Here is a 24771-nt window from a genome sequence, read left to right on the forward strand (position 1 = left end):
CAAAAAAAAGTGTACAAACATCATTGCTAAGTGTGTACGTGTGCCTCATACATCACACTTAGCCTATACAATAGGTTGTTAAAAATTTAATTATCAAAATGATAGTGTACTTTCTGTTCATTGAAGCTTGCACCATATTGCCTCCATATATTCCATAAAATTAATAAGAAACATCCATTAATTTAAAGGTTTTATGCCATTTACTTTTACTCTTAAATGGGCACCAGCTTTCACTGGTTACTGAACTGCACATTGCCCTAATGTTGAAAAATAGCTTTGAACTTGAGCATCTTATAAAAGTGGATAGAAAGGTATGACTGCTGCATTCAGTATTATGAAAGCATGTAGTCTCATTTTATTTTGAATAATCTACAGACAATTTTTTAAAATATGTGTATGAATGAATAAAAAAAGAGGGGAGGTTTCCCCTTCTGTTGAAATTTTACATTTAATATCATAAAAAATAAACATTCAATTGACTTCATATTATTTATTAAAACGATTTCAATTCTGCAAAATAAAATATTTTTAAATTCATTTTTCCCATAAAATGAAACAAAAAATATATATGTGTGTGTGTATATACATATATATTTAAAATGATAGAAATGCTATTCATCACAGAAACTTCTATTAACAAGAAAAATGTTTTTACAAGTTATTTACATATTCACATGTATAAAAGATAAGGTTGCAGTTATTGGGAAAAAATTAAACATTTCTTTTAAAAGTAATAAAAATTAATTGAAAACATACAGTACTTTTAGTGTGTGTGTGTGGGGGGGGGGAAGGCTATATCACCTTTCCTGGTTTTGTCTTGATATAATATATATACATATATACGTTCTCATTCTATATGTTTAGTCATAAATAGGTTCAAAATCTTGATCTGCAAGAATTTCTACATTGTTTTCATTAGTCCTTTCTTCAACAGATGGGCCTTCAATGTCTAAAATAGGCCTTTCTTGCTGATCAGCATCTGGTCCATCATGTGGTTCGCATTCTTCTTGGGGGCCAATATTTTCTTTATCGCTTGGAAAATTATCTTTTTTGTACCATTCTTCAACTTCTTGTAATTCCTTTTCCACCTTTTCTCTTTGTTGCTTAATTAATTCTAAAAAAAAATAATAATGATTTCAGTATTTAAAACATTAAAAATATCAAATTATGATATGAATATAAATTTTTCCTAATTATAATTATAGAAATTGAAGAACTGTATAAAAAGTGGGATTCCATAATTTTTTTTTTAGAAAAACCAATAAATGCATAAATCAAAATGTTTTTATAATAAAAAGTATATATCTAGTAACAATATTTGAGAAGATAGGTTGGTAAGTACTTTTGTAGACATGATTTATACCAGGTCATAAAAACAAAATCTGAGTTTTTTCTTTTTTAATGATAAATATAATTGAAACAGTATAAAAATTCAAGAAAATTTCATTGAACAAGCATCACTTTATTCTACAAATTTTTGCCATCATATCAGCATCATTAGATTTATTTGCAAAAAAGTTGGGAATCTTTTTGACAGTCTAGGAAGAAGTGAACTCTGAGTATTTTGAAGGGATCAGAGGAGATGAGAATCCATGGAAGCAAGGTTTAGTGAATATGGAAGATGACAAAACATCCCAGGGAAATTCAGTTAAGTCACTGTCTGACATTCATTAAAATGTGGGGGCAAGCATTGTCACAAATGGAAGACAATTCGACAATTAGTTGCTTTGCTTTGATTTCTGCTTTTAAAACTGATATTTGGGATTAGTATTTTTCTGAACTTATTGTCTGATTTGGAGGCAACAATTCATAGTACACAGTTTCATTATAATCCTATCACACACACAAAGCATTACTATTCTGAGATGCAAACCTCTCTCAATGTTATTAAAGCAGTTCTTTTGTCTTACTCCATGATCTTTTTCTCATAACATTATATAGTACCCACTTCTGAACTTCAGGAATGAGCTTTTTTTAAAAGGAGCTTCTTTATTTCTTTTCAGCAGAGAATCACAGGCTGAAACTTGGACAATAATATTCTTTTCTGTTTAAGTATAGGTTACTCATACACCACAGCAGCTTACATATTCAGTATTAGCACATTTATTTAGTCTGTCTGGCAGTTCCTGAACTGTGCAATATGGATTTTCATCAATAATTGCTTTTAACAGATACTTGTCTACACAGGATAGTTATCTACAGTGGGTATCATTTTCAAGGTTGAAATTTCAGTTTTTAAACTTCTCAAACCACTTTCGAACTGTGTCATCAGAAACAGCACTTTGTCCATATATGGCACAAATTTTATGAGCAGCCTGACTAGCATTCAGGGTTTTCAGCCTTTAAATCAGCAGTAGACAAAAAAATCATGTCACAACACATGCCAGAATTATGCAACATGAGCAGAAAAGACTGTATGCAAGCAACTGAGTTGATCAAGGTCACTCTTTATCAGCAAAAACAGAATTAGAAAAAAATATGTTTTGATTCTAAAAAACTGCAGAACTTTTGGAATGACCCAAGATTAAATCCAATTGAAAAAAATATTTATTAATTTCTCAGTTTATCAAGTTATGTAAACATGTACAAACCATATCAACAAAAATAGTTCAAAAACACATTTTAAAGCTAAATCAATGATGGAAGAATGACAGCTAAGTTTTCGAAAGTTTATTGCGATTCTATGACTGACGAGGCTCTAAGGTTTTTAATATTTTAACTAAATTTTTCTTATTATTTTTAGTCTACACTAACTTTTCACTTCATTTATAGCCAAACATTAACTGTTAATAAAAAAAACACCATATACTTCAGTTACTTAATTTAAATAACATTAAGTAGCAAAAAAGTATCAGCATTACATTGCATAATAATAAAATCTGAAATACATTACCTAGTGTCTTAGCTGTGGATTCTTCTAATTCTTTCTTTGAAGCAGGATTATGAGAGGCAGGAAGGAAAAAAATTGGAGGATTGGCTTTTGTCTTTAAAAAGTGAAGTGTATACTTTTGGTTATTTTCCCACGTCTCATGCTAGTAAAAAAAAAAAAAAAAAAAAAAAAAAAAAAAAAAAAATAATAATAATAATAATAATAATAATAATAATAATACCTTACTTATATAGCTCTCAAAATAATACATAGTTCAATCTAAAATAATGGAAACATGTAAAAACATGAAGAAATATGTATTTGATATAGCACAAGAACAGTTTTAATATTCAAAACTGCTTGAAATATTTTTGGAATAAAGGCATACAAGTTCTGACAAGACCTATATAGTGAAAAATAGGGCATTACATTTATAGGACTGACACTGCATAGAATTAAAATGATAACACAGAAATTTTGATAATGATGATAACACAGAAATTTTGATAATGATAAAATAATAAGAGGAATGATGAATATTTGTGATATTCACACAGTTATCACAGCAATGCGCACTGTATTTTGCAGCCAAATATTATAAGCAACAACAAATGATCAAAACTGAATGTATTTGACTACAGGATTTTAAAAATTTGATACAGGACCAACCACAGCTTAGAGTTGAAACTGATTTTCAAGCTGCCTTGTCGATCTTGCGCTGATAGAGAAAGCTGTCAGTTCTATGCAGTGTCAGTCTTGTTCCGAATTTCTCACAAAAGCACAAAAGGTATTTTATAACATTCCTTTATCAAAAACTGACCAAATTCTATGAAAGATGCTGGAACAAAAAAATTAGATGGCTATTTTCTAGCAAGACTACAAGGGTTCTAAGATTTTAAAGTTTGGTTATCTTACAAGCAATGGAATTTGTGTAACATCATATTCTGATGCCTGAACAATTTGAGATTGACGCAGCAATGCTGAGGGCTAATCATACACACTATGAAACAGCTCAAATATCTGAAACTACGACATAGGTGCACATTTAAAAAACATGTTTAAACGCAGTGAAACAACCCAATGTCATTTACAATCTCCTAGGACAGTATTCTTCAAACTTTGTTCTGCGAAACCCTAGGTCCTGGCAGTCAAATCTGAGGGTTCCACAGGTCAAAAGAGAAATTCAAAAAGAAAATTATAGGACTCATAAAGAAACAGATTACTTTTATTGTTTTTCTAATACTACTTTTTAATTTTAAACTTAAATTTGTGTCTTTGTCAGTTCATAAACAGACTTTTTTCTTATTTATTTACTTTTTCTGCAGCATCAAACCCACATTTATTCTATTTCTACTGATATCTTCTATTTGCAAATATTCTGACACTAGATATGCTTGATGATGACGAGGATTGTCATCCTTTAGTTAAACACTCTAGGCCAACATCATCTATAAAGAGTCAGATGAGGGGTTCCAAAACATTGCCCACATATCTCTGAGCATTTACAGAACCTCCCTGGAAGATATGCAGCTCCATCTATTCGTCATGATTCCTTCCTAAACCATTAAAATGCGGTTGCGGAAACGTGATATTTCACAGACAAGGGAAGGTGAGATGAATGTTCTTTCCTCAAGCCTAGAATCACCATTAAGACTATATACAATGGTGGACAAAACTGTGGACACTTTTGGAAATTTTTATGTTTCTGAACTTTGTATGCTTATAGAAAATGTTACGTTTCGCAAAATGCAAACTTGTATATATCATTTTAAAGAGAATTTATTACTGAATTCAATACAAAACACAAAATTCAATTATTTGCAATACAAAAAAAGTTATATGTACTTTAATATAAATAGAAAACACAGTTATGAAGTGGTTTGTAATGTCTAGCTTTCCTGGCCAATCACTGTTCTTGTTCTGAGAACCAATCAAATGTTAGTAACTGCCAGTAGAAGCTGACATCATGTTTACACTTGAAACAATTCATTATTTTGCTTTGTTCTGTAGAAGGGGGACCTGTTTCTTATACACTGCAATTACAAGTAGGAATTTTTGTAAAAATTTTTAATATTTAGTCCAGAAGCAATGACATCAAATAAAAGAGTAGATTGGACTGTGTTACGAGAAAGTGGTCTTTCCTATGCTGAAATTGCAAGACAGGTGGGTGGTTCAGTGACTACATCTGGAGTCCGAAAGTTTTGTTTACGATATCAGGAGACAAATTCAATAAAAAACAAAGAAGGTAAAGGCCGAAAAAGGTGCACCACATCTATTGATGACAGAAGAATAAAAAGACCATGTCTCCAAGATATAAAAATGCCATCAGAAGTGATCTGAATGATGCTGGTGTTTCTGTCAGTTCAAGAACAATCAGGAGAAGATTAACAGATGTTGGACTGAGAGGTAGAATTCCACAAAAAAAGCCTTATCTTAATTTTCAGCAACGAAAAAAAAAAAAGACTACAGTGGGCAAAGGAACACATTAATTGGACAGATGATCAGTGGTCACAAGTTATATGGAGTGATGAAACTAAGATATTGTTATTCAGTAGTGATGGGCGAAAATATGTAAGACGTAGAATAGGAGAAGAGCTACATCCTGACTGCATTCATGCAACTGTGAAGAACCCAGTTAGTGTTATGATGTGGTCATGCATGTCAGCAAATGGTATTGGTCGCCTTCATGACATCGATGGGACACTGAATGCCAGAAACAAATTGACACTATTCTAGAACCAAAACTTCTACCTTCCATCAGAGATATCTTTCCCAACAATGCTTCGTTTATTTTTCAGCAGGATTCTGCTCCTTGCCACACGGCCAAAATATCAAAAGTATGGTTTCATACAAAGAGCATTAAATTGTTGTCATGGCCAGGAAACTGTCCTGACCTCAATCCTATTGAAAATTTGTGGTACTGTTTGAAAACTCTTGTCCGAATGAGGCACCCATCAAATAAAAGGGAACTAACTGAGGCTATAATTGTTTCCTGGCATCATGTAATAACGAAAAACTCTTGACAGCTCAAAGAAATGTCGATGTACTGATAACTCACTGCAATCATCACTATCTAATGTATATCAATAATTATTGTCGTTTAACTTTTTTTGTATTGCAAATAATTGAATTTGTTTTGTATTGAATTCAGTAATAAATTCTCTTTAAAATGTTATATACAAGTTTGCATTTTGTGAAACGTAACGTTTTCTATAAGCATACAAAGTTCAAAAACATAAAAATTTCTAAAAGTGTCCACAATTTTGGCAACCACTGTATCTGAATTCATCAGTAAATAACACTCGGACAGAGTTTAAACAGGGCTCTCATTAAGCCTTTGTGCAGCAGTAAAACGCCTAATTTAAGTGAGTGTGGGAGCCTGAAGGTCTAAAATCAAATCTCTTGTAGTTGCTTCCAGTTCCTTCGAACCAACTGCAACAGAAAATGGTCTACTCATAAAGTTTTGTTCTTAGGCACCCTTGACTAGGCTGTTTATCAAATGATCCAGCACTTGAAAAAGCAGCTCCAAACTCTTGATATGACAATTTAAGGGATATTCAAATCTTGGCTGATCTCCCTCGATTCTACTAATTATTCACAACTTTTGATCCTTCACTTAAATGGCTTTGAGCCATAACTACTGAATGCTGATCACTCTCAGAAACCATATCCCCTTTAAACAACATTACAGATTGGAATTCCAACGTGTGTCTGTTGCACACCTTGTCAGTCACCGAATTTGCTTACTTCCGGTGCTAAATTATGCATTGAAGTGCAATTTTATGTTCAGTTGTATTTAATTGACATAAATAATTACAACATTAGACACTAGTTGCAACACTAACTTAGTGAGCATATTTTTTCTCTTATTATCCTTTAATTTTGATGGCCAGTGAATATCAAGTTTCTCTTTGATGCATACATAAAAAGTACACACATTTGTATGCAAATAATGATAAACTTCTTTATACCTTATGGTGTTTTGATTTGAATAAAGTTGTAACCCTGGAGAAAACTACTAGAAACTATATCACAAACTATAATTGCTCATTGGTCAGTCTGGTAACTGTTTTAGACTTATTAATTTTTTGCTGCAGAAAAATCCATTCACATATTAATATATTCTCAAACAAAGCTTTCTTCTCATTGAAAAAATTCATAACTAAGAGAATAAGATTTGTTGTATCACAATATGAATTAATTAGCTCCATCTGTAGATTTTCTGAGATGTTACATTTGTTTTTACTGATAATGAAAACATAAAATTAGACTCAAAACCACTAAAATTCTTACCATAAAATTTTATATAACATTAACGCTAATTAATTTCGAGAAAATGTATTTGAGAGCCACGTAAAACTGCTTCAGGGTCTACAGGCGGTCCACCAATTTGAAATCATTGTCTAACATTAAAATATTTACACTACAGGAAGCAGAAAATACAAAAATCATGTTTTTTAAAAATATTTTTACCAAGGAAATTTTTCAATTAAATAATGAATAATGGTGTCTAACCCAACACTGCATTATTTTCCTTTTTTGGGAATTTAACGGATTTTTCTAGAAATTAATATTATATCATTTAGCTATTTTAGCAAACCCAGCTTATGAAACTTATGAATCTTAGCGTAATCCATGGAAAAAATTATTTTGCACACTAATTGACTTGTAATGAATGCATTTTTAATACTAATGAATAGAAACAATAAAACTGAATTTAATAACAAAGCTTTTTAGGTAGGAGTAATGCATTACATAAGGGCACTAACAATGCATGAAAGTCAGTCGGAATGTTTTTCATGAAACACTATAACTAACTCTCAGTCTTCCTCCATCACTAAAAAATGGCCACTGGTGGGTTCTCTAATTTTTTTTTTTTTTTCTTTAGAATATATCAAACATAAGCTCAGGAAATGTAAAATCAATTGCACGAGAAGTTAGTTGCACAACAAATTCAAAGCCTTCAAACAGTTGCATGAAAAAAATAAAGAAAGATTTTACAGTAATGTGACAAACTACTCAATCGAGTAAGAAACATCGATGCAAGAATTTCCTGTGATCTTCAAATCTTTTACAAGTGGTGTAATGATTTTTTTTTTCAGTATCACTACTGGCTTATATTAAGATGATTTAAATTATCATCCTCAAAATTAAGGATTTGATATGGTGTTTCAAAGCACTGCACCTATCTTTTAACATGCTCACTGTGGATCCTCAACAAGCCCTGTCCATTCAAATCGACATAGCATGCTATCTGTTGATTGGTAAATTGAATGAATCAGAAAACCAAACATTCAACAAGCATCAAATTTCCTCATCCCATGACAGGGTTTGTAGCAAGATTTTAGTTAAAAAAATAAGCACCTATAAGCCCTTTTCGAGCACATTTTAAGAAAATAATAAGCACCTGTCTAATTACATTATACACAACTGCATAACCATAAAAGAAAAATTAGACTTGTAATTAAAAATATGAGAAATTCGGTATTTATTAAGAGAGAATGAGCATTACTCAACCACGGAAAATAATTACATTTTTTTTTAAATTTTAAATAGTTCAATTTACAGAACTAGTTTAGAATGAGAGGGAAAAAAAACTATGCAGACCTAAACTATATTACAATATTATTGATAAAATTTCAGTTCAAAATAGAGAAAATAAATAACAAGCCATATTTACGACATTCACTTGGCATCTAAAAATAAATACAATTTATTTTCCCACTCATATTAATATTTAAATAATTGAACTTAAATCAAAATTCTGAACATTTTCTAAATTTTCATAGTATAACATTTTCCCTTAACAGATATTGCAAGAAAAGTAATTTAAGTAAAAATAAGTAAAAAGAGGAACATTTCTCAGAAGACGGGAAATTGAATCATGCAGTCATCCTTTAACAGTAAAAGCTTAAGTAACCGGCATACTCGGAAATTGCCGAATATCTGAAAATTCCGGATAGTCGAGTGTAACTGGAAAAAGAGGAGTTGGCGTATATTGTAGCCATTCTTTAGATTTTTCAGCTAAATAATGCTTTAGACATTTCAATATGTGCATCATATAAAAATAGCGCAATAGAGCTGAAAACTCTTTTAAGTGCTCATAAACATATCTCAGACTGAACATCAAAATTAATTATCTCCGCAAAATATCGCAAACGTTATTGCACAACACGTGCGGTTTAATTCTTCCGCACGTGATATTATGCAATCGGAATCAAAAGCTGCCGGTATTCAGAGAATAAATAACTAAATAAAGGAAAAGAAGGAGACTTACTAATCTGGTGTGTTTTTCATTCTAACTTTGAATAGACTGCGTTAAATTTCCAGAATAAAATCATTCCTCGCTTGGGTTGGGTAGACCGGAAAAGTCACACACACACACACAAAAAAAAGTTCATTGCTTGTTTTACTTTAAACTGAAATGGTTTCAATATTCGAGATTTTGCAGAGAAAAGGGAAGACCCCCCCAACTTCCGTACTGTATAATGCATTGACCCCCCCAAAAAACCTTTGACTATTCGGTTTTTTATTAAGCCTTTATTTAAAGCCATTCCGAATATTATTCCTCAGAAAGCTAATCTGTGTTAAAACACACTTACCCATTTTTGAAGTTTATCTGTACTTCAGCAGTTACTGCAAATATATTATCATAAATATTCATACATATGCTCATAAAATAAGCATAACGATAATAATAAACACGAATATGAACTGACCATGTGGAACACGGATGCAAATTATCAAAATCTTGATAGGAACTCAAAAGTGTGTAGTCTTGGATGGGAGGAAAAGAATACAAAATGCACTGGAATTTTCTACCACTTTCGCAATTCTTTGACCAATAGAACGATGTGCATCTGTCTGCACTCGCGTGCACCAAAGGTTACGTTAATGCAGAGAAAGGGGCAAAAAGCTATTTCCGGGAGTATGATTCACCATCCGACATTCCAGATAATTAAGAAATTTGTTATAGTTTCGGCTTTAATACCGGGGGGGGGGGGTGCATGCTCGTTTAATTAAAAAAAAAAAAAAGAGCACTAAAAGCAAAAAAATAAGTGCTTTACAGAAAAAGTAAGCACTTATAAGGGCTTTTATACTTTATTTTTAAATATAAGGACTTATAAACACTTGTAAGGACAGCTAAGAAACCTGCATGAATTTTAAATTGATGATGATTGCTAACATACGTACTTTACAAGAAAATAACAAACAGGAATTTTCACAAAATCCATTTTTAATAAATTTAATTTATCTGAATGATCAGCTTTGAATGAGTAAGCTTAAAAATACACATATTTTCCTATACTGCTAAACCACTTTACCCTAACTGAGCTTATATCTTGATTAAATACATTAATGCTTTCATGACAACAATTAGTACATTACTCATGCGGTTTTTATGTACATCAAATTTATTTAGTTTTTTTCCTAATTTCTTAAGTTCTATAACTGCACAGCTCTAAATGAAGTACTCTAGACATTTCAAAGTGATCTGAAATAGGTAAACAGATAATGAAAATGATTTTATTCTTAGACACAAATATTACCATTTCAGCTATTTCTAATTTCTTTTCCAAGCATCGTAGTTGAGTCTGTTTTTCTCGTCGCGTATGAAATAATTCTTCTTTTTCTCTTTTTATTCGTTCTTTTTCTTCAGCAGCAGCAGCTTCAACCTTCTGCTCTATTTCAGCTCTTTTTAAATCCTTAAAAAAAGTCATTTAAAAAAATTTTATAGCAATGATTAATATAACTGAACAAAAACTTTGTACATAAAAAGTAAAATAAGGTGGGATTCCTTTTAGAGCACAAAAGAACAATTATTCAAACCTATTGAAATTTATCTCAATGTGGATAAATAGATGCATAACAAAAAATTTATTCCACTGCAATAATTCCTTTGGAAAGTCTTTTAGAGGTCACTTAAGATAACAATATGATTTGCTTCTTCCCATTACAAAATGCATAATTCTTTTAATTAAAAAAGGGGCTTAACCCTTTTGGTTCTAATGGGACATACATCCCAGAGATTGGATTTCATACTCTATTGGGTAAATAAAATCCACTTTTAAATGGGTTTTACGTTTGCAGTGTTTTTAAGGAATTAGGGAACAAATATGACTAAAGATACCTGGCAACACTTTTATATTGCAGATGGCATACTTTTTTAGCACGCCGATCACTCAAGTTTTGATTCGCCTATTTTTTTATAATTTTACAGTAAGTGCAATCATATTTAAGGAAAACTTAGTATAAAACAGTTCTTATTAAGTTGTAATTTAGCATTTTTAATGCTGGATTTAAGAAATTTTGAATAAATTCTTTTTGTGGGATATATTGTCCCAATCATATTTAACAGTGGATTAAGTTAATATGTCCCCCCAGCGATCAAATTACTACATGCTGATATATTATGTTTGTGTTTATGAAACATATATGAAAACTTTTGGGGTATATGAACTAGCGCATATGACAGAGTTTATGTTTTGTAATATTCACAATTACATATAACCGTTAATTTTAGAGTTTTGTTTTCTGAAAAAGGGTAATATCCTAGACAACTGGGACAAATAATACCAATTGACAATATGATTGAGACATACTGTCCTAAGAGATTTCCAGGAAACGGAAAAAGTTAAAATGCATATTGCACTTCTTTTAATATGTCAACATTAAATTAAACTAGTTTTCACAGTTAAATTTTAACTATATGAAAGTCGGGTAGAAAAGGTTTTTCATTACTGCTGAAAAATATTTTTTTTAATAATTTTTTGCATCAAAAAAGATAATCAATTAAACACAGCCACATTGTGACTTCTTCATAGCTACTTAGATTATATTACCCTTGATAGCTTTTTGGTAGTTATTTATTTTTCTGTCAATAATTATCAAAAAATAAAAACTGTTGCCCAATAGAGGGATTTAGTGACAGTAGTGAAATGTCATATCACAGCACACTTATAATATCTTTGTTTTGTTTTTATGTAACACTGATCCCCACTAAGCCAACTAATTCATGAAAAGAAGGAAAAGTTATTTTCCAGTTATATTGACTGAATTTATGTAGAGACAAGTTCATAAAGAAGGAAACAATTTTATGGCTACTTGAAATGTCATTAGGATTTTTAATTGCCAAAATGATTGCTGCTAGTTCTAATAAAATTATTTCTTAGGAAATTTTTTAATTTAGCTCATAATTTAAGTTTTTTACGTGCTATGCTGGTAACATACGTCTATTGATCATCTAATTAAATAAAGAATGATCTATTCCTTCAAATTTAAGCCGAAATGGTTGATATATAACAGTTGGGAAAATACATAAATGCCATTTTTCAACATCTGACAAACAGATATTAATTACTGAAACAAATTTCTTCCTATTTTTTGCTATTTCTTCTTCAGATTTTGGATCTGAATTTGAAATTTAGGTATTTGGATAAAGTGGCAACTAGAGAACACGATTCTTGAGGGAAGTGAAGAGTCAAAATCCCACACTGTAATTTATGTAAATATTGGTGTGTATTTGTTTCCACTTTTATCAAACATTTGTTTTTATCTGTTCAGTAGTGCCGTATACAGATTTTTATTTATTTATTGAAAATATATAAAAATTTATTCACTTGTTTGTTAAGTTTTGCCATTTGAGAGTTATTTTAGCTTGCCTTCATACCAAAGTGCTACTGAATTTACAACTAAATGCCATAAGTTTTTGCACTATATTTAATATTCTTTTTAACTCTTTTATTATAATTTTGAAATTGCAGTATCATTAATTGATCATCTTCATTAATAAAAATAAGAGTCTTTTGCATCTGCAATACAAATTTAAGAAATCTTTTTCAACTGGCAGTTATTCAGGGTATCTTTATAAACTGATAAAACACACAAGAATATAATTAAGAATTTTCCCCTCCAACCAATAACGTTAGAAATCATTAAATATATGAACCAATGTTTTAGATATAAAATATTTTATAGAATGTCCTTTATTGATACAAATATTGTTGTGAAATGTCCATTGCCTACGTGATGAGACAGCTTTTCCACAAAGTGGATCAAAAACAAAGCTCCTCTAGCAGAGTGGAGAAAGAAATATGTTGGCTGAGCAGTGTGAGTCAATGGTGGGCTTTGGGTTGCCAGAAAGTGGCAGACATTTTTAATCTCTTTTAACCTTTTCGCGACGGCGCACCTTTGTTTAAGACGCTCGTGCGGGACGGAAGGGAATCGAAAGCAGTCACTGTACAGGACGGAGGTTTTTGCATCGCTAAGCCTAATTTTATTTAAAAAAAAAAAAAAAAAATCAGAAAAAAAAAGTTTCACTTTTAGCCTTGTTATTTTTGGTATCATTTTAGATTATTACTTGAACTCTTATATACGTTAAAATTAACACTTAATAACGTTTTTTTTTCTTTATTTTACATGAAAATATACTTAAAAATTTCCTTATCTTGTAAAATAATTTTCGGAAGCGCTATTCAAATTATTCCAAAGTTTTAATTGATAAAATTCATCAATACAGTCTAAAATTAATAAAACAACACAATAAAGACTATTTACAGTAAGAAGTAACAAAATTTAAAATGAAGACTGTGGTAAATCTCGAAGCACAGAGAAGTATCACTTTTTAACTTTTAGAAAAAGTATCACTTTTTAAATCTTTAGAAAAAGAATCATCACTCTCATTTGCGTTAGTTAAATGGTTCATTAACCATATGAGGGTTCTTCCTCTGATAAATAGCGCCTTCGCGCCATAATAGACTAGAGGTGGGACTTCCCGAAATAAAAAGAGAAAAAACGGGAATATATCTGAAGTCAATGCAAAACTGACTGGGCTGTCTAGTAGCCCTAAAGACCGCATATAGTAGAGGAAAAAATAGAATTAAAAAAGGAATTGGATATAAATCAGACACGCGAACATTTATATTCGCACACGGCAATTTAAAGAGCCCACCTCTGTTTACGCTTTCGCTTCCCCCCACCCTCGCAACAGTTGATGAGTAAAATACCAAAGTCAGACAGAATATATCAAACTCAAGGTCAGGAACTTAAAACTGTGTTCATTTCAAAAGTAATGGACATAGAATGCCATCTAGTGGCCTTCAGAAAAACGTTCCAGCTTAAAATGCATATACGCATCACCCGTCCTCTGAATGCTGTCTCTATCGATGCGTGGATGGGATGCCCGGCTGTAAGAGACGTTCTTAGGGAATGCGTATAGGGGACACCTGTCGTGAAAGGGTTAAAACATATATCTTTTTTATGGCCAAATGTTCATGTAATATCTTATTGATGCTTGTCATATTAATGTCCAAAGATGTCTCAATCTCACGGTATGTCACATGATGATCTTGCTTTGTCAGTTCACGGACAGCATTGATATTCTCTGGCACAATAACCGACTTTGGACGACCTTAACGGAATATATCCTGGAGTGAATGTCAACCCCAACTGAATTCGTTATACCAGTTTTTTACAGTGCTGTAGGAAGGTGTTTAATTGCTGTATCAAGAATTAAGTTCTTCAAAGCACTCTTGTCTTGATAATCCACATTGAAAGTAATGAAAAATAATCGTATGAAAATGTTCCTGGGTCAATTCCATTTTTTGCCCAAGATGAATTTTTCAATTTACTGTAAACAACACAAATCACGCTAAAATGGCAAAATGTTTTGAAGAAGTTACATTTAAAAATATCAAGCTTTCAATTGGAATTATCTGCAGTCACCTAGCAACACTTACTGTTGCCAAGGCCAGAAATATAAATAGCAACCTACATAATATCAAATTAAAACACATGCATAGCTTCAAATCAATGTCAGATCCCAATATACATTCCAAATAACAACATGCAAACTGTAGTTTGACAAGCAGTAACGAATAAATTTTTGTTAACTGATGATCAAATAATATGCATGAATTTCAGATTACTCTTTACAACTGCAAAATCAAAGGTTTGAAATCGTATACATTTCGTAGTTCATTCTGGATAACATTCATATAATGTTATCCAGTATAAAATAAAAGACTATTCATTAAAGTTTATAATAAAGCAATGAAAAAAAAAAAAACTTTAATTTACTTGTTGTTTTCTTTTCTTTTCCTCATGCTGGAACTTCTGCAAAGTGCCTAGTATCATACCCAACATTCGGCGATTTCTAGAAATAATTTTATATTTTTATTAAAACACTTAATAAATATAATTAAGAGTGATAATTTATAAATATAATTTAATGAAAAAGTGGTATTTAAAAATAAAATTAAAAAAAAAAAAATCTGAAAACTTTCAGATTTTATATTATACAGAAAAGGTCCCCTCCCCCACTTACACACACATACAGGTTTCAAGAGCATTTGGGCTAAAAATATTTAAAAACAAAACACCTTTAGAAATTCCGAAAGATGGCCGCTGGAGATAAAAATGCTTCATTCAGTACAGTTTTGCCACTGCTCGCTTTAAATCATTGAGTTTTTTAATTAAAAATTTGCTAAAGTTTAAAAACTATAAAATAGACAATAAAAACTAATACAGGTTTGCAGGTGCCCATATTCAGGTGGAACACATTATTCAAAATTTGATGACTCTAAGTACTGTTTTTTTTTTTTTTTCAAAATGCAAGAAACATACATAAATTCATGCAGATTCTTCATTATTTAATTTCTTTAAACATAATGCATGGCGATAATACTTCGTTGCAACAATTTGAAAAGTGATTCAACGTAAAATGCTGTTTCCAGAATAACAGCATTTCTCAGCTAGCACCCCTTTGACAGAATTCAAATTGCGGTTTTCATGTCTCGAAAGCGCAACTTAGGATATATATATTATATTTATATATAGCACTGTTCTAATATACGTATTTTGACACAAATCGGACTTTTTCTGAAATGACATGCCAATTTAAATAATGAATTATGCCTAAATATTAAATTTTGTAAAAGTTGGTGCGAAAACTACAGAAAAATTCAAAATTTATCTTTACCCATTTTTTTTTTTAGTTTGCACCAAGAATAATTCACTCACTCATACTTTCAAATAATTTTTTAACAAAGAGCGTACATCACATTTGACATTATATTCGCTTATAACAAAAAATGCTAAATTTCAAAATGCGCCAATATGTAAATTCACATATATCCTAGGAAATTTTGAATTAAAAACTCTAATATTTTGCACGTATACTTAGAAATTCATCTGCTTTAAGATGATGGTAAAAACTGTATAGATTATAATACAAAATGTTTTTCAAAAGATTTATAAAAAATATTTAAAAATACAAATCCAAAAAATAAATCTTAAATAAATGGGTCAATTTTATTCGAATGAATCTAAATTTGAAAATGTGAAATGAAGAATCAAATAAATTTAACAAAAAAGAGATATTAATGAATATATATCAAATTCAATTAACAGTGAGGAGCTAAAATTTTGAGAGGTAATTTTTTAAAAACTACTCGATTTTTACAAAACTTGGCAGTTTGGTATAATTTGAGTCACAGAATTGAAATATGGGAAAAAAATTGGCACGTCATTTCAGAAAAAGTCCAATTTTGTGTCAAAATACCTATATTAGAATAATGTTATATATATATATCTAATACATATATATATCTAATACCTAAGTCGTGTTTTCGAGACATAAAAAACACATGTGGAATTTCGTCAACTAATTTTGGCCTAATAGAACGGGAGATATAGAACTGTCCCATTTTTTCTTTTGCACAGTGTACCAACTGTCGTACACTGATTAGTAATCTGAATTTTCACTCATGCTGAAGAAACACACATGTAATCCCATCAACATAAATTACTTTATTATATTTCTCTCCAAACCAGAAAACTATTTTTCCTTTCAAAAGAAGAATTGCAGCATGTTAATGAAAATATGAAAAGTTTTGATGAGTTATTCAGAGCTATACATTTACCTATTATTTTCATGAAAAATGTTTACATTCCATAGCATTAACATTGTCAAAGTCTCAGATTTTCTTTTCACAGTTATGCACTTAAAATGAAATAACGAAATATTTTCTGCTTATATAATTGAAACTAGTAATTAGTAGTTTATTGCAGAAGTCAAACAACAAGAATAAGCATTATATTTGCAAATTTTGCAGGACTAGTTTCGATGATTTAAGTTTTAAATGACTCGAAGGTTTAAGGAAGTAAGGACTAGTTTTGATGGTCCTCACTTTGGCAGCTGATGATGATGGTTCTGTGGGTAAACCATCGAAACTAGTCCTACAAAATTTACAAATATAATGCTGATTTTTATTGTTTGACCTTTCCAATAATCATTATTCAGTATGTTATTTTAACCTAAATTAGTAGTTTCTTATGCTGGAAGTTTGTTTTGAGATAACTGAATTTGATTATTCTTTATTACAGCACCCCCTAAAATTTAATCACTTACCCACCGAGATGTAACATGTAGCGAGGTATTAAAACATGTGGCGACATTTCAAGGAGATATCTTGGTTGATTAGCAATTCAATCTTCGGGACCGGTATAATACGGAAGTACGCTGAATTTTAGATTAAACTCTATCAGTCTAATTAGACAATTTTAGAGTTATTTATTCATTTTATCAGTATTTCTAGACACACAAAACTTATTAATACTGATGATCAAGAAAAACTCAATTTAGCTAACTATATACATTAATTAAAGGCTGTTCAAATTATTTTTGTACGAATTGTGCATTATTTAAAAGCACACTTTTGAACTTACCTAGCCTTAACTTTAGAATTAATGTTTTGTTCTTGAATACTGTCTTTTGACACAGTTCAACTGTATATCATTCTAAAGAACAGTATATTTTTTTAATTAAGTTGCATATCAATATATAATAAATATATTCAACATTTTTTGGAAGTTCAAAACCAAAATTTTAAAAAGAACTAATTAAAATTCAATTATGATTCCAGATGCTTAAGAATTTTTTTTTTTTTTTTTTTTTTAGTTCAAAAGCATATTTTAAAAAAGAACTAAATAAAATTCAGATTCCAGAAGCTTAAGAATTATAATTTCATGATATATTCATCCTAATACCTATAAACAATCACAACTTTTATTACATGGAAAATATTTAATTATTTTATAAACAACATTAATATTTGCTATAACATCATTAAACATTTGCCATGTTATTGCACTCAAAATTAAATATCTGTCATAAATTTAATTACATAGTAAATATTACTAATAAATATTTCCTTACCAGTAGTATAATATACTGCAAAAGATGACACAGACAAATAATTTTAACAAAAAATGTTTAAACATTAATTAAAGGCTGTTCAAATTATTTTTGTACGAATTGTGCATTATTTAAAAGCACACTTTTGAACTTACCTAGCCTTAACTTTAGAATTAATGTTTTGTTCTTGAATACTGTCTTTTCTACTTTTAACATCCTTTGGTGTTGCAACCACTGTTGACTGTAAAGCAGGCTAAAATTAAATGCATTTATTAATTATGTACATTACAAGAGACAATCAAAATTAAATATATTTCAAATACATGATGATAAATATATTTAAATAAGCCAAATATTTCAATTCTTACAAAATATATATATATAGTATAAAGCTTTTTTTCACTATGATTACGCTAAATCTCATAAAACTACCAAATCACACAATTAACAAGTAATTTAAAGATAAAATTAATCCAATTCATATTAACTACAAAAATAAAATCAATATAATGAGTTGTTTTACTTAAAAATCCTGTTTTCTCGATATACAAGACTGCCTAAAGCAATACATGGAGACACTCAAAAATAACAACACTGCAAGTAAGTATTTTGTAATCATGCATCATGCTGCTACACCATTTTAATTTTTCTCTCACACATCTGCCAGGTGGCATCAGTTTGAATAATTAATTTTCAATACTGATTTTTCTCACAATGATCTACATTTTTTATGATATGTGGCAACAAACGCCGAAGAATGCACAATTTTTTCTTTTTTCTTTTTTCTTTTTTTTAATTGAGGAAAATTGCAGGTTGTCGTTATTTTTCAGTAACTTTACAGATGATGCTTTGAATAAACCATAAGCGCATGAGTGCATTTCTACACTGAAAAATGGTGAAGTTTCAGATGAAGATTATTATGAACTTAATTCATTGACAAGTAGAAGAAAGGAAAACATGAAAACACTGAGAAAGTGCAACAGGCTATTAATAAAGATCACCAGAAGAACTACTTATCAGATTTCTAAAACAATTCTAGCCATTCAACAAATTTTTTAGAACAACAATGTTTCTGCCACACAAATCACTAAGCTTAGGAAAACCTTTTTCTATTTTCATGGAACCTCCTTCCCCTGTGACAGCGACGTCGATGAGGTTAAAAAAATATAAGTTGTTCACCTTGATATATACCATGTCAAAAGTTGTAGAACTATCTCCACGTTTCTAGTACTGAGGAAAATGTTAGGAAAAATATATTGATGCTGCATGAGAACATTTTAAATGGGGCTAAAGCATGATAATTATAAACTGTAAAATATAATTGCTTAAATATAAGTATGTTTCATTTGGGTAACCTCTTATAATGTATTTATTTATAAGATTTCTTTTAAATATTTCCTATATTCTTATTAAAAAAAGAGGGAGGAAGGGAGGTGGAGGGTTTGTTAAAAAGGCTACTGTTACTCAAAGGGAAAAAAAAGGAAGACAGCTAGAAAAATCTTGTGAAATGAATATGCATTGTTTCACATTTTAAAAATTATCTCTGAATTACATTGAAAAAATACGATTTAAAATTGCTGGCAGTTTTTTAATATGCAAAAACAGTTTACTGATTCATCAGATAAATGACCCAGTATTTGCAACCAAAATTTCCATACACACAAAAATCCTTTTTATTTTTCTATGTCACTAACAAAATGAAACACTGTTTAAAATTTCTTACATAACAGCCAATGTATTTCTACCATGAAATTTTCCTTTGTGACCTGTTACATTACTGTCTACATCAAAAACAAAACCAAAACATACAGATCGCAATAAAACTTTAGGAATAAAAATACTTCAACACTGTTACAGTATAAACTCTATTTTTAAATATTACCACATTTCAGAACAATGGTAAAATTTTGAAATTTTTTAAAACATTCAAAATTTTCCTGCTATTTCCATTCTTATATCACAAAACTCCTAATACATTTTACAAAACTTCATATTTCTTTGTAAGTGAAAAAAATTTGACTCTGATTTAACAAAGATGGCCACAATGACTGCTCTTTCACCCCTCTGAAGAAATTGAATAACTTCTTAAGAAAAGTAATCGGATAATAATCGCTTCTTTCTATTACCCTAATTGCCAACTTACGACACTCAAAAATCAATTTTCTCAATGATAAAAAGGTTTTTTAAATAATAAAAATATAAAAAGAAAGAAAATAATTTACAGTAAAAAAAAACATTTATAGTATTTGTGCCTAATAGCAGAAAAATATTTTAATCAGTGTTGCACTAATCATCGATTGCAAAACATGAATAAATGGAATTAAACATTATAAAACTGTGTTAAGAAAAGCAACTGATGGCAAAAGGGAGTGAACAAAAAAGCAAAAAGTTTTATTAAGGTCGAAGGACAAAAATATAAGTATTCGTTTTTCATAAAATAAACTTACAACAGGAAAATGTGTCCTTAATCAAGCAATAAGTGCTATATAATTATCCAGAAGAACTGCAATTTTTTTACAGTTTCAATGATTAGATATGCATATGAAAGCCTATCAAATCTCCTTTCCAAAAAAAGTGGGGACAAAAAGTAATCTACACTCAATTTTCTGAAGATTGGATTAAAAAAGAAACTAATTGGACACAATTTTTCATCAGTATTTATTGCTTCCATCCACAGAGAGGCAGAATGGAGCTGTTTCAATGGAATGAATAACTGAAGATTTACTTTTCAAACCCATTTCTTGAACTAATTTCTTCTACAATTGCAGCCGTTTTTGTCCTCGAGTACTTCTTAGCAAATTTCACTGTTGGGAAACATTTTCTAAATAAAGCCACAACATTTTTGTTTCCATAGAAAAAATTAAATTTTTTCCCTCCAACACAACTCATACTGTCCTTCTGTACACACATATTCAATAACATCAGTCCTTCCAACGAGCAAAACTACAAAATTGCAATGGCAAAAGGGTACATATTACAAATGTATTACACTTCCTTGATGACAAAATAGAAGGAAAGCCACCTGTGTACAATTTTTGAAAAGTATATTAAAATTTTACTTTTTTGCAGAGATAACTAAGATAAAAAATTGCAATTTCTTAAACTGTTTCTCGGAAACATGTAAAATTCACAGCGTTCACTAGAGAGATGAACAAAATAACAATTTAAATTTTGCTTTAAGCTCACTGACTAATATATGCCAGATGACCTACAGCGGCACTTCATCATCCTTGGAGAACTGGAACACATTGATTTTGGACATGTATTTCAGACTCACAAACAAAATAGAACCAATGAAATGACTCACTGAAGAACCAAATTGATTTTGTTTGATAATCAAAAGAAAAACCAAGCACTTTCAGATGCCAAACATAACTTTTCTTGGTGTAAATAACAAAGTATTAAATCAAGCTGCATAAATATTGGGAGAAATTTTAATAAAGTCAGAAGAAGTATGTTGTAAAAACGGGTCAGCGGTAGTATGGTTGGAAATCAGGAGAATTGGCAACTCTGCATTACATATCTGACATTTCTCTTCTGTTTGCCATTCTGCTTTATTCTTTATTCATTCTGGCTCATTTTATTTTTTAAATTATCTTAACACTCAAAATCTTTGTTTTCTAATTACTCATCAAAATAAAGATAACTATATAGAAAATATTCTTAAGATTTATGTTTCTAAATAGAGATCTTGCGAGAAAGCTGACATTTTAATATACAATCTTCAAATTAATTTGAAAAATTTAGAACAATTTATTATTCGGGCTAAAAGGCAAAAAATGATTTTTAAAATCTCTCTTATATTGAGCCTGAAGAAGTTTTGTAAAAGAAGTAATTGGGTAATTTCTTTTCTGCATATTCTCCTCTTGAAAAATATTTATTATGCATTGCAGTTCTAGCATTAAGCAGTTTAAAATGTAATTCTTAGAGAATTGTCAAATTGAGATAATAGGGTAATTTGAAACTTTACTAACTATTATTATTTCTCGTAGCATCTTCATCATAGTCCTGTGTGATGATACGGGCATCCGACATTTCATTAAAAATACCCAACAAAAATGCTGAAGTTTGAGACATCAATTCCAGATCGTTTAGCATTTCTGGTACTCTTCCATTACACACCTGCACCACATTTTGGTGGGTTTTTATAGAACTTCTTATAGATACATAAATAGACACACAACAATAGCCTATATGGCACTATCGTTGGGTCTTGGCATGTGTTTGGTTTCTTTTCCACAGGCACCAAACTGCATGGTAGGTACATAATGAAAATGTACCACATATTTTATTTTATACAAATTAATTATTCTGCATCAAAAAGTTCTAGTTCATTTGCATATGCTGTTGGAAAAATGTAACTTTCAGATTAGAAAGATTATAATTTGCCAGATTATTATTTTTTTTTAATTCAATGGCTCAAGTATTTCTTGTAAATTTTGAGATTTCTTCCAACAATATTCTTAAATGCAATGAATATAATAAACTAATCCTGTGCAGTTCTATGCACTCTAAATTTTAAAATAAATATGTTTTGTTTTTTAATTCTTGCATAAAATTGAATATGATATCAGGTAATGAAAGCAAAAAATGATGGCATTACAGAGAATTGTGCAGAGAAATGAAAATCTTTCTGTTATGCATACATAACATTAATTTATATGTCACTCCAGATAACGCAACAAATTACAATGCTTTAAACACTAATACTGTACTACTTACAAATATTCACACTTTAACTCACATTGCATTATGCAATCTATTTAGGAAGAATTTCACATCTAACAATATGAAAGCATGGCTTACAGAGTGATGAAAAAACACATTTACAAAATAAATTTAGTATTTAATTCACAAATCTATAAAAAATCAAAAGTTCACTTTTTCGGAAGATACTTCAGAGAAACTAGAATAATTGATCATTTGGTAAATCTTTAACATAATCAGCTATGTATTTTCTGTTTTTAAGCAAATTCAAATGTTTTCAAGTAAAAAAATTAAATTGTCCATTAAGCTGTTCTGGTTTGAATTTGACCAAATCGGGGAAAAAAAAAAAATGATACCAGCATATTACCTCAAGTGATAATCATTCATATATCAGTAATTTGATTTATTATAAAATCATGAAAATAATTCTCTTCTATATTCTAAAATAAAAATTATGTAGAAATTTTCTATACGCTTGTTTCAAAGCTACAAATTTTAAGAACTGTATCATATAAAATTGTTTATATGATACATCTCTAAAAAAATTCAGTATTGTACAGAGCTTATTGAATAATATAAAACTTCGTAATATGTGTCTTAAATAAATTACCTTTTTCTGAAGCGCCCCATCTTCATCAGGACTTTCTTCATCTTGCACTACAGGTTCTTCTTCCTCTTTTTTCCTAAATAGAAGTCAGAAATTTATAATTAATTAATAAATAAAATATCTATGCAATGCACACAAATATATTTTAACTGCAATTTATTCTAATTTCCTACTCTACTCTGAAATTTCATATGAAACTTATTTAATGTAATTTCTAAAATTTCAAATATTAATACACCTTCTGACCCATAATAATAGTAGTAAGTGGATATTTAAATGGGAATTAATGTCAAATGCGGCTGTAAGTTATGTTATAGCACAAAATTGTGAAACTTTCAGTCAAAATCAATGCTTCATGACATCTGTCATTTGTTTTGACACATCTTTCAATTTTTTGGTTAACTTAATTATTATGAGCTATTTTTCTAATTTCATCTGCTGATCAAAATCAATTGTTTTATTTCAGCTGAGTATCAACCCATTGTAAAAGTAAGAAGGAAAAAAAGAGAGTTTTCAAGCATTGCAATTGTCCAGTTTCTGGTGCATCAAAAGAAAAATGAAATGTTGCAGAAAGGTGCAATTACGTTAGCTGCACAACAAATTAAAGCACAGAATGATCATATCAAGAATCTGGAAACCTGCTTCCAAAAATAATTATCAAGGTGAATCTTATGCTAATTTTGATTCTTTCAAAAAACAAAACTGTGGACATAAATGCAAAGACTGTGGAGAAAAACTTAAAAAACTTAAGATATATTCCTCTTAGTAGAAGAGGCATTGTAGAAGCAATAACCTTTGATAATATTTTCCCTGAAATACTGGATAATACATTTCTATCACTTTAAGTTATGCTGGAAGCAATGAAGAATGATGGCTCCAATAATTTTAAGCTCATGCATATAGGGAAAGCAAAGCTTCACTATGGATCCAACTAGAAGTTTAAAATGGAATAACGAAATAATTGAAAAATCCAGAAACTATAGGAACACTCCAAAGACTAATATTTTTAATGTAATCTATTTCTTTTTATAATAAATGTTTCATTCTACATTTATTTTCTTTTGCTACTATTATTATGGGACAGAGGAAGTATTATACTGTTACAAAATGCTCAGTTGAGACAAGATAGTTTTCCTGCAAAACGGGTTTGGGGTTGCCAGAAAATGGCAAGGGAAGGGAGACTTGCCATATTTGGTGACAAAATTAGCAATATGCCATGGACGGATGCAGAACCTTCTAGAAGGAATTCTTACTGGTTTGGACCAGAATGTTCTCAAAGGCAGCCTAAAAACTATAGAAATCCTGCCTGTACGCAGAGTAGCAGTCAGTCAGTGCCTCGTTTAGCGAGTGTGTCTCATCGGAGTCTCTTAGTTGATCGTGAGTCTTAGTTGG

The 24771-nt window shown here is 30.1% G+C and overlaps 1 protein-coding gene across 1 annotated transcript in view; it reads right to left on the reverse strand.

Moving 5' to 3' along the window:
* Nucleotides 1-330: 330 nt before the first annotated feature.
* The window catches only part of Pnn (desmosome associated protein-like protein pinnin), a 32781-nt gene continuing 8340 nt past the window's right edge, over nt 331-24771 (reverse strand). Inside the window, exons 3-8 of the mRNA XM_035351824.2 lie at nt 23383-23455; nt 18221-18318; nt 14948-15023; nt 10420-10575; nt 2894-3032; nt 331-1114 (exon numbers count right to left, since the gene is read on the reverse strand). Of these exons, the coding sequence (XP_035207715.2) occupies nt 861-1114; nt 2894-3032; nt 10420-10575; nt 14948-15023; nt 18221-18318; nt 23383-23455 (796 nt within the window). The 3' untranslated portion in view covers nt 331-860. The remainder of the gene's footprint in view (nt 1115-2893; nt 3033-10419; nt 10576-14947; nt 15024-18220; nt 18319-23382; nt 23456-24771) is intronic.

The sequence above is a fragment of the Stegodyphus dumicola genome, chromosome 4, assembly GCF_044657685.1.
Source record: "Stegodyphus dumicola isolate Sdum_Otavi_A_Nest chromosome 4, ASM4465768v1".
NCBI classification, from domain to species: Eukaryota; Metazoa; Arthropoda; class Arachnida; order Araneae; family Eresidae; genus Stegodyphus; species Stegodyphus dumicola.